The sequence below is a fragment of the Macrotis lagotis genome, chromosome X (genome assembly GCF_037893015.1).
Source record: "Macrotis lagotis isolate mMagLag1 chromosome X, bilby.v1.9.chrom.fasta, whole genome shotgun sequence".
Lineage (NCBI taxonomy): Eukaryota > Metazoa > Chordata > Mammalia > Peramelemorphia > Peramelidae > Macrotis > Macrotis lagotis.
In genome coordinates this window covers 169,633,185-169,644,754 of record NC_133666.1, presented here as the reverse complement: position 1 = coordinate 169,644,754, position 11,570 = coordinate 169,633,185, and the positions used below count along the sequence as shown (strand labels likewise).

The following is an 11,570-nucleotide window of genomic DNA, read 5'->3' as shown; positions in this document are numbered from 1 at the left end:
CGGGCCCATGACAGCGGCCCAGGAGCCCCCGCCCACCCCATGCCACCCGCCCCTCTGTCCTGTTTCACATTTTCTTCTAATTTTTCATTCTTTTGGTTTTGAAGTATTGAGTCCTGATTTCTCGTAAATTCATCCATCTCCCTAAGTTCTATTCTTTGTCTGAAGGATTTGTTTTCCTCAGAGAGCTTTCTTATCTCTTTTTCCATCTGGCCAATTCTGCTTTTTAAAGCATTTTTCTCAATAACTTTTTGAACTGTTTTATCCATTTGACCTAAGATGGTTTTTAGCATGCTATTTTCTTCAGCATTTTTTTTGGATTTCCTTGACTAAGCTGCTGACTTCATTTTCATGTTTTTCCTGCATCTCTCTTTTTTCCTAATTTTTCTTCTATCTCCCTTACTAGATTTTCAAAAACTTTTTTGAGCTCTGCCATAGCCCGAGTCCAATTTCTGTTTTTCTTGGAGTCTTTAGATGCAGGAGCTTGGACTTCCTCTTCTTCTGAATGAGTATTTTGATACTTCTTGGGATCATAGACAAAGTATTTCTCAATCGTGTTCCTCTTTTTTTCTCTGTTTAGTCATTTCCCCAGCCTGTGTCTGATCTTGGGGATACTTCCTGAGCTTTTGAGTATTATTGGGAACCCCGCCCCCAAAGATCTCAGTGTGTGAAGCTCTGTCCTCCCTCCTGCTCTGTGAATGACCACAAGTGCACCCCTCTGCCATGGGGCTGGGGCGAGGCCTACTGTTCTATGTGGGGGCCTAGACTTAGATCAGGATATGAATGTGGTCAGAGCTCCAGAGTCCTGTTCAGGGACAGAGGACAGAGCTTGGCAGTCTCTCTCTACTCCCCTAACTAGATTGAGTACTCAAGGCTAAGTTGCCTGTGGGCTCCTGCTTATCAGATCTGCCTGCTTCCAGTTCCAGGATCTGGGATGCTCACTGCTAGCTGAGTGCCCTGAGAGCTGGGCTTCACAGGCTCTCTCTGGCAGAGGCCCCCCCCCCCCCCCCCACTGATCTTCCAAGTTGTGCCCAGTGCTCCCCTGGGGTGTAGGCCAGGAAACTGCCCCAGCTGCCGTGAGCTGCAGCTCCCAGCACTCTGGGTCTGCCTCCATTAGACTGAAGTTCCTTCACTCTGATGGGCTGCTCCTCTATCCCCGTGGAGCCTAGCCTTTCTGCTATTTTCCAGGTTACTTTGGGCTGGAGAATTGCCTCACTGGATCCCTCTGTGGGTTCTGTCTCTTGAAAATTTAGAGTCCTTATTTTATAAGTTTTGAGAAAGAGCACCTAAAAGAGACTCTTCTCCTATTGCCATCTTGACTCCGCCCCACCAAACAATTTTAATAACTATTTCCCCGTTTATTCTAATTCTACTAAATATACCTTCATAGTATAATTGGGACAATATTAATTTTGTAGTATAATCTGGGTAAGAGAACATCATTTTTACTACATTGGCATGACCCAGTCATAAACACTGTCTATTTCTTTCTTTTTTTTTTAAGGTTTTTTGCAAGGTAAATGGGGTTAAGTGGCTTGCCCAAGGCCACACAGCTAGGTAATTATTAAGTGTCTCAGACCGGATTTGAACCCAGGTACTCCTAACTCCAAGGCCAGTGCTTTATCCACTATGCCACCTAACCACCCCCATTACCATCTATTTCTAAAATTAATTCTTTCTTTATTTCTGTAAAAATTGTTTTTAATGGTATTTACAGAAGTCCTTTATTTATGTAGAATAACTCACAGATATTTAATTCGTCCAGTCATATCCAACTCTTCATGACTCTATTTGGGTTTTTTTTTGGAGTAGTTTGCAATTTCCTTCACAAGCTTAGGCAAATAGAGTTAAGTGTCTTAGGGTCACACAGCTAGTAAGTGTTGGATGCTCATTTAAACTCAAATCTTCCTGTCTCTAGCCCCAGTGCTCTATCCAGAGCACCACCTAGCTGCTATTTTATGATGTATATGACTACTTTTCCTACAGAAATAATTACAGTTTGGGGATTTATTCTGTATTCTACTACTGTACTGAAGCCTTTTTTTTTAATTTAAGTTTTTTTCAAGGCAATGGGGTTAAGTGGCTTGCCCAAGGCCACACAGGTAATTAAGTGTCTGAGGCCAGATTTGAGCTCAGGTACTCCTGACTCCAGGGCTGGTGTTCTATCCACTGTACCACCTAACTGCCCCTATACTGAAGTTTTTAATTGCTTTGATTAATTTTTTGATTAATTCTCTAGGATTCACTTAGCAAACCACCACATCAGCAGCATATAGAAATAACTTTGCTTTTGTCTATGCTTATTCCCTTAATTTCTTCCTTTTGTCTTAATGTTAGCAAATATTTCTAAATAACAGTAGAACAGAAGGAACTGCCCTTCTTTCAAGCTTGATCTCAATGGAATAGCTTCCAGTGTGCTCTTTTTATTTGGAATAAATATTTTTAGGGGTAGATAGGTGGCAAAATGGATAGAGCACAGACACTGAAGTAAGGAGTTCAAATTCAGCCTCATATATTCAATATTTACTTATCTGTGTGACTTTGGACAAGTCACTTAACCCCACAGCCTTGCAAAAAAATCCCTGCAAAAAGTATTTATGACCATATTAAGTAACGGTTTTTATACTTATGTTTTTAAAAATAATGATTTTTGTCAAAATGAATACTGAATTCTTGTCAGAGATTTTCTGAGTCTACTAATGTACTCATGTAATTTTTAAGAATTTCATTAATGTGTCAGATCTATGGAAAGGGAAGCAGTTTATGACCAAGGAAGAGATGGAGAACATCATTAAAAAAAACTAATTCTGATTACATTAAATTAAAAAGCTTTTGCACAGAGAAAACCACCATAACCAAGATCAAAAGAAATGCAGTAAATTGGGAAACAATTTTTATAGTTAGTATTTCTGACAAAGAACTCATTTCTAAAATATACAGAGAACTGAGTCAAATTTTCAAAAAAAAAAAAAGCCAATTCCCCTTTGACAAATGGTCAAAGGTTATGCAAGAGCAATTTACAGATGAGGAAAACAAAGTGATCCATAGTCATATGGAAAAAATTGCTCTAAATCACTACTTATTAGAAAAATGCAAATTAAAGCATCTCTGAGGTACCACCTCATACCTCTCAGACTGGCCAATATGACCAGAAAGGACTATGATCAATATTGGAAGGGATGTGGGAAATCTGGGACACTAATACATTGTTGGTAGAGCTGTGAACTCATCCAAACTTTCTGGAGAGAAATTTGGAATTATGCCCAAAGGGCAACAAAAATGTGTATATCCTTTGATCCAGCAATACCACTACTGGGTCTATACCCTGAGGAGATGATGAAAAAGGGTAAATCATCACTTGTACAAAAATATTCATAGCAGCCCTGTTTGTGGTGGCAAAGAATTGGAAATTAAATGTCCTTCAATTGGGGAATGGCTTTAACAAACTGTGGTATGTCATGGAACACTATTGTTCTATTAGAAACCAGGAGGGATGGGAATTCAGGGAAGCCTGGAGAGATTTGCATAAATTGATGCTGAGTGAGATGAGGAGAACCAGAAAAACACTATATACTCTAACATCAACATGGGGGCAATGGTCAACTTAAATGGACTTGCTCATTCCATTAATGCAACAATTAGGGACAATTTTGGCCTATCTGCAATGGAGAATACCATCTGTATCCAGAGAAAGACTTGTGGAGTTTAAACAAAGATCAAAGACTATTACCTTGAATTTAGAAAAAAAAACCCATCACCTTATTATGTAATTTTGCTATCTCTTATACTTGTATATTTTTCTTACTTAAGGATATGATTTCTCTCTCATCACATTCAACTTAGATCAGTGTATACCATGGAAACAATGTAAAGACTAACAGACTGCCTTCTGTAGGGGGGGTAGGGGGAGGGAAGCAAGATTAGGGGAAAAATTTAAAAAGTCAAAATAAATAAAATCTTTCTAAAAAGAGAGAGGAAAATAAAGAACTTCATTAATGTGATTAATTATGCCAATAGGTTCCTTTGTTGAACTACCCTTCCAATCTGGTCATGTTGAATATATTTTGGATATACTACTCTATTCACTCAACTAATCCCCCTTATTTTTTTCCTTTCTGACTATAAGACTCTCCATTAAAGTGCATGTTATAAAGATCTGACCTATCATTCTAATCTGTCAAGATATTTCTGCATCCTAACTTTATCATCCAACATACTAGTTAACCCTCCCAGATTTTTGTGTTCTGCCAATATTGCTAGGGCAGTTAGGTGGCAGAGTGGATAGAGCACCAGACCTGGAGTCAGGAGGACCTGAGTTCAAATCTAGCCCCAGCCACTTAATAACTGCCTTGCTGTGTGACCTCAGTAAAGTCACTTAGCCCTATTGCCTTAAATAAATATAATTTTTTTAAAAAAGAAAAAACAAATATATCTTCTTTTACTCTAAGTCAAGTCAAAAATATTCAACAGTACATCAGCAGGCAGATCTTTGCGGAAATTTACTACAGACCTTCCTTCAAGGTGATTCAATACTATCTTCCAGATCACTAATTACTCTAGCATTTTCATAAGAATAACATGAAAGACCATGTGAATACTTTGCTAAAATTTTGATAAATAATGTGATATATCACAAAACACCAGAATCTAAGATAAATCAAAATTATAGGTGACCCACAAGATAGTCCATAAATTGTTGCATACTGCCAAAGACTATCTGTCAGAACAAATGACATAAAAGAACAGAATCTTGCAAAGCCACTAATGATTATAACAATCCAAATGTTACAACTGAATTAGGAATTTTTTTTTAAATCAGAGATAGGCTCTAGCACATCAGGTATCACTCTGTATAAGATTTATGGACAGACATCAATAAGAACTGTACAAGATGAAGAAACAATTAGCTGTAATCCCATTCTAGCAGAGACAGAAGCCACTTAAATTTAGGCAGATTCTCTGAAATCTTCTTCATTTGACTATTAAACAGGAAATTATCATTTATCTTTTTGAAAATGTTTCTTTATAGACAAGAACAAAGCTAAGCAAAAGAAGATCCTGGCTCCCAAATAGTAATTTCTTTCATCATTCCATCCCTCAGTTGAGGTTGAACTTTTTAACTGCTACATATAAATGCTAAAATCAATTATTTGTGGAAACATTAATTTTTGGAGGAAGTAAAACATTTGGATAATTTTGGTAGCTCCTGAAAATTTTCAATATTACTAGAAGAAAAGGACAAATTATGCCAACCACCTAAAGTATGCAAAGCATTGTAGGCACACAGATTAAACTGCTTAAATTGAGAGTATTTACTTTTGATATTCTAAAACTTTACAACATTGATTAAAGAGATTAAAAAACAAACAATGAACATGAAGTTCATTCCTTGAGGAATGTGTACTTTAGGCTTTAGAGATTAAAACATTTCCAAACATTATCTACCAAGACTAAAAGGAAACAAAAAGTCATTGCAGACAACTCATAGAAAACGAAAGCACATAGGATTTTTGAATTGAACTCTTTTAAATAAACTCCCCTTGTTATTAACTTCCTATTGCTACTAGAATATAAATGCATTTTACTGATATAATGAAAATAAAACAAAACAATTACATAGAAATCAAATTAGTCTTGTACTAGTAAAAAAAATTAATATCCTAGGGACACAAGATTTAGCCCAATTAAACACCACTGAATTGTCCCTTACATTGGATTCTAAGACAAAAAACATTTAAACATCATAGTAAAACAAAATCTTCAAATGCCTGGTTGACATGTTAGGCAGTTTTACTGCACTTCATTTGTTTCTCTTTTGCTACAACAGTCAATAAAAAAGGAAAAAAAAAGAAATATATGAAAATTAAAGGTGACAGGAAAAGATATCACTTAAAAAATTTTAAAACTGTATGACATGTGTCATACTTGAGATATTTTTAACATTGGTACATAAAAATATTTTTTACCTTTTCTATGCAGTCATCAAAAAATGCCAGTCCAGTATCTTTATCACTTACAAAACTGCATTCTTCAATGAAACGGATAAAAATCTGAGTTTTAGTTAAAAGAGTGTAGAATTTCAAATATGCACGATCTCGGCTTTTTAAAAAAGCTAGAAAAAAAAAGAAATCAAATTGTGTATTATAAATCTAATTTTAAGACAAACCAAATATGTCATAGCAAGTATGATTTAAAATTTTCATCTTTATTTTTCTCATCCACATACTAGGATTACAAAACATATAGTATATATAAAAGGCTATTATTACCAGACTTTTTTTTTTTAATTCTTTCTTATGATGACAAATCAACCAGCTACTGGGGAAGAGAAAGAAGGAAGAGGTAACATAAACTCAATCAACAAGTTCTGATTAAGAACATACCATGTTGGTGAAGCTAGGTGGTGCAGTGAATAGAGCACCAATCCTGGGGTTACAAAGCACCTGAGTTCAAATTTGACCTCAGACAATGATTTCATAGCTTGTGTGACCCTAGGCAAATCACTTAACCCCATTACCTTGCAAAAACATTAAAAAAAAAAAAGAATATTCACGTGCCAGGTGCTAGGGATAAAAGAATGTTATCTTTTAATCTTCTCATAGAGATTATTTCAATAATTTAATATGCATTCAAAATATAATTTAGGGCAAATGTTCATACATATTCTCATTCTGATTATGAATGAGGAAATCGGTTCAGAGTACTTCGGCATTAAAAGGGAACAAAAAGAGGGGAGAAAGAAGACATGTTTAACCCCGGTATGTATGATAGTAAGTTCCACAACTACAGAATCTTATTTTCTGCCCTATCCAGCACAGTACACAATTATCTACAAACAGCAAGCATTTAAAATACTCGTTTAATTGAAATGAAATTTAGATAGTTCTAGAAATAGACTGTATCTGGTTTTAGAAAATAAGAAAAAAAAAGTGATTCTATACTTGTCTTCCTATATTCACTTTGAAAATATGAAACATTCCATTACTCTTTCATTTTACTGGACTGTTTAATCCATTCATATTTCAATTTATAAATACTTGGTTTTAGCTTTCCCACATGTATTTCTCTGGTTTTGATATTCACATATCTAATTAGTTGTAGAATACTGATATTTCTTTCTCCACAACATCTCTCACTATCTATTTCAATACCTCAGTCAATATTCTAGTTCAAGCTCTTATTGTTAGCAGGTCAGGAGGTGGCACAGTGGATAGAGCACGGGCCCTGGAGTCAGGAGAACCTGAGTTCAAATCTGGCCTCAGATACTTAATAATTACCTAGCTGTGTGACCCTGGGCAAGTCACTTCACCCCATTGCCTTGCCAAAAAGAGAGAGAGAGAGAGAGAGAGAGAGAGAGAGAGAGAGAGAGAGAGAGAGAAGGAAGCTCTTATTGTCTCTTGCTTAGTATCCTGCTGAATGCAATCCATTCTCCACAAAGGAGCTAAAGTGATTTTCTTCCCCCAAAGTAAATGTCTGACTGTATCACTCCTCTATTCAATACACTATTTTTTTTAGGGTTTTTTTTTGTTGCAAGGCAAATGGGGTGAAGTGGCTTGCCCAAGGCCACACAGCTAGGTAATTATTAAGTGTCTGAGACCAGATTTGAACCCAGGTATTCCTGACTCCAAGGCCAGTGCTCTATCCACTACGCCACCTAGCCGCCCCTATTCAATACACTTTTAAAGACTCTATACCATCTCTAGTACCAAATATAAACTATTCTATTTAGAATTCAAAGCTCTTTATAACTTGACCCCTTTCCAGTTTTATTATACATTATTCCACCTCCATGCACTCAGCAGTCAGGCAAGAAGGCTTTTTTTGTTCTTTATATAAAATATATCATGGTTATACCCTTTACCTAGAACATACTCCTTTCCAGACCTTGGTCTCTTAAAATCCCCAGCTTTCTTGAAGATGAAGCTCAAATGGTACCTTTATGGGAAACCATTCCTGATATTCTTACCTTCTTTCTGGTGGTCCACACAAACTACCTTCTATCTGTTTTGTATATATTGATATTTCTGTATGTTTTTCTCTCTTTCTATTTCTATTCTATTTCTCTTTCTCTTTCTAGTCTCAGAGCCCAGCAAAATAAATGGCATATAGTAGGTATTTAATAAATGTGATTCCTTCAAGTATGCATAGGTTCTTACCTCACTCTTCTAATTTACTTGTACTATGCCAAGTTTGTTCCTACCACTCTATTCTGAATTTTATTTTCTAATTCATGAACTATAACCTTCTTTCTTCTTGATTCATTTCTTTCCTCTATAGGTAGTATAATTTCACTCATTCAGTCAATAAACATTTATTAAGCATCAACTAATTTCCTGAGCTAAAAGCCCAAGAAAAAGGACAGTTCTTGCTCTTAAGGAGCATTAAAACTATCTTACTGAGGGAGACAGAAGCAAACAAATAAGCTATAGATAGGATAAATGAGAAATAATCAGTAGAGAGAAGGCACTGCAATTAAGGGGGGATTATAAAAGACATCCAAAAGATAGAAGGTAGGATTGAAAGGAAGATAGGAGTTAGAGATAAAGAGAGAGATCAGTGGGTACTAGGTGGCACAGTGGATAGAGCACTGGCCCTGGAGTCAGGAGGACCTGAGTTCAAATCTGACCTCAGACACTTAATAATTACCTAGATGTGTGGCCTTGGGCAAGTCACTCTTAACCCTATTGCCTGAAATAAATTTAGAAAAGGGGGGGAGAGGGAGGGGGAGAGAGAGAGAGAGAGAGAGATTGAGAGATCATTCTAGAGGCAGACAGCCAGTAAAAGTTACTCAGAGGTACAAGGTTTGAGGTACTTCTTTAATACAATTCCCTATTTTTCAAGTTCTTACCTAATCTTCCCTACTCACATAGAAGAGTCTAATCCTACTCCTTTTCTTAACTTTTAAAACATATTCTACAGACCATAGTGATCCTTTAAGGAGTATAGAATTTGGAGCAACTAGAAGGTGCAGTGGAAAGAACACCAGCCCTGGAGTCAGGAGAACCTGAGTTCAAGCTGGCCTCTGACTCTTAATAATTACCTAGCTGTGTGACCTTGGCCAAGTTACTTAACCCCGTTGCTTCGTAACCCCCTCCCCCATAAAGAAAAGAAAAGAAAAATAGAATTTGAAAGAGGTGGATCAGGTAACCTATGTATTGCAGCACAGTGTGTTGTCAACAAAATTTTAAGAAGTCTAGAACAAGGTCTCTGACATGTTGTCTACACTTTCAATCATATATATATATATATATATATATATATATATATATATGAAATAGAAAGATAGACAAAGATTGCACAGGATTAATTTAAGAACAGAGGCGGTGCCTGAGATTTGTAGCAATAAACAGGGTATCCCACAACAAGATTATGGATAGACTATAGCCAAGACTGGAGAAAAAAAGAGAATGAGAATAGAGAGGCCAATCAAGAGATGATGAAAAGTAATATGGAAAAAAAAAAGAAAAAAGTAATATGGGCTAGAATTAACATAGTCTTAAGAATGAAAGGAGAGGGTCTATATAAGAATTATTGCCAGGGTACCATATTGAGGCTAATGAAAAGTGATCAAGCAAGAAGAAAATCAGTGGTGATTTAGAATTGTTATGCCATCAGCTAAGTTAGAAAAGGCAGTCTGGGAGGCTGGTAGAGAGGTTAAGTTCAATTCTGGATAGGTGGAGTTTTTGATACAAACAGAGAAGTGAAGGTATTGAGTAGTCTAGAGAAATGGTGGAATGGAGCTTAAATTACATACTAAGTATTACATTTAGAAGATTTGGGAGAGATGTGAGATGATAACTAAAGCCAAAGGTCAGAGAGAACAGAAATAAAAGAAGATTAAGAATCAGAGATACTCTGTCAATTGAAATTAAAAAAAAAAGGCAGGGTAGCAATGCTAATCTTAGACAAAGCAAAAACAAAAATAGACTAATTAAAAGAGATAAGGAAGGAAATCATATCTTGCTAAAAGGTAAAGAAGACAGTTAAGTAATATCAATACTAAATATAGGGTTCTTTTATAAATTTTTGCAAGGCAATGGGGTTAAATGACTTGCCTAAGATCACACAGCTAAGTATTAAGTGTTTGAGGCTGAATTTGAACTGAGTTCCTCCTGACTCCAGGGATGGTACTCTATCCACTGCACCACCTAGCAGCCACAGCATACAAATTCTTTTTTTGTTAAGGTTTTTTTTTGCAAGGCAAATGGGGTTAAGTGGCTTGCCCAAGGCCACACAGCTAGGTAATTATTAAGTGTCTGACACCGGATTTGAACCCAGGTACTCCTGACTCCAGGGCCAGTGCTTTATCCACTACGCCACCTAGCCGCCCCCAAGCATAAAAATTCTTAAAGGATAAGTTAAGTGAGTTACAGGTTCATGACCAAACAAGAGATAGAGAGGATTACAAAATATAAAATAGATAATTTTGATTATATCAAATTAAAAAGCTTTTGTACAAACAGAAACAATGTAAAGCAGGATTAAAAGGCAGGAAGAAAGCTGGGAAACAACCTCTATAGCAAATATCTCTGAAAAAGGCCTTGTTTCTCAAATATATACACAGAACTAAGCCAAATTTGTAAGAACAGTCATTCCTCAAATGATAAATGGTCAAAGAATATGAATAGGTATTTTTCAGATGAAGAAATCAAATCATTAAAATGAAAACTAAAACAACTGAGCTACCACCTTACAATTATCATAATGGATAATATAACAAAAAAGGGGAAATGATCAAATTGGAGAGGCTGTGGAAGGATGTGGAAAAACTTCAACACTCCACTGTTTTCTGTGAACAGATCCAACCAATTACTCTCTGTCCAAGGGGCAATAAAAGTGTGATCTAGTAATACTTCTACTAGGTCAGTCTTTTATAGATGACAAAAAAGGGAAAAGGACCTACATTTCCAAAAACATAGCAGCCTTTTTCATGGTAGTGAAATATTGGAAATTGAGGGAATGTCCATCAGTAGAGAATAGCTGAACAAGTTGAGGTAAATGAATATAATGGAATATGACTGTTCATAAGAAATGATGAACTGGGGCAGCTGAGTGGTACAGTGGTTAGAGTACTGGTCCTAAAGTCAGGAGGACCTGAGTTCAAATCTGGTCTCTGACACTTAATAATAACCTAGCTATGTGACCTTAGGTGAGTCACTTAACCCCACTGCCTTGCAAAAACTAAAAAAAAAAAAAAAAATGATGAACTGACAAATTTCAGAAATACCCAGAAAGAGCTGTACGAATTAATGTAGTGAATTGAGCAGAACTATGGAAACATCATATCCAGTATCAACACTATTGTGTGATAATCAACTATGAATGACTCAGACCTTCTCAGCAACACAATGATTCAAGACAAATACAAAGATCTCACAAAGGAAAATACTATCCACGTGCAGATAAACAACTGATGGACTCTGAATATAGATCAAAGCATGCTTTTTTTCACTTTATTCTTTTTTTATGAGCTTTATTCTTTTGATCTATTCTTTTTTCACAACTGTGATTAATACAGGAATGTTTTTCATAATAGTACATGGATAACCTATACCAGAATTGCTTACTATTTT

General features: G+C 36.0%; 1 protein-coding gene across 8 annotated transcripts in view; it reads right to left on the bottom strand.

Moving 5' to 3' along the window:
- DENND4C (DENN domain containing 4C) overlaps window positions 1-11,570 on the bottom strand; it is a 158,329-nt gene that overhangs the window by 64,762 nt on the left and 81,997 nt on the right. For all 8 annotated transcript variants that reach the window (XM_074199885.1, XM_074199889.1, XM_074199890.1 and 5 more), the window contains one exon: window positions 5,964-6,109. In XM_074199885.1, coding sequence (XP_074055986.1) covers window positions 5,964-6,109 — 146 coding nt within the window. The remainder of the gene's footprint in view (window positions 1-5,963; window positions 6,110-11,570) is intronic.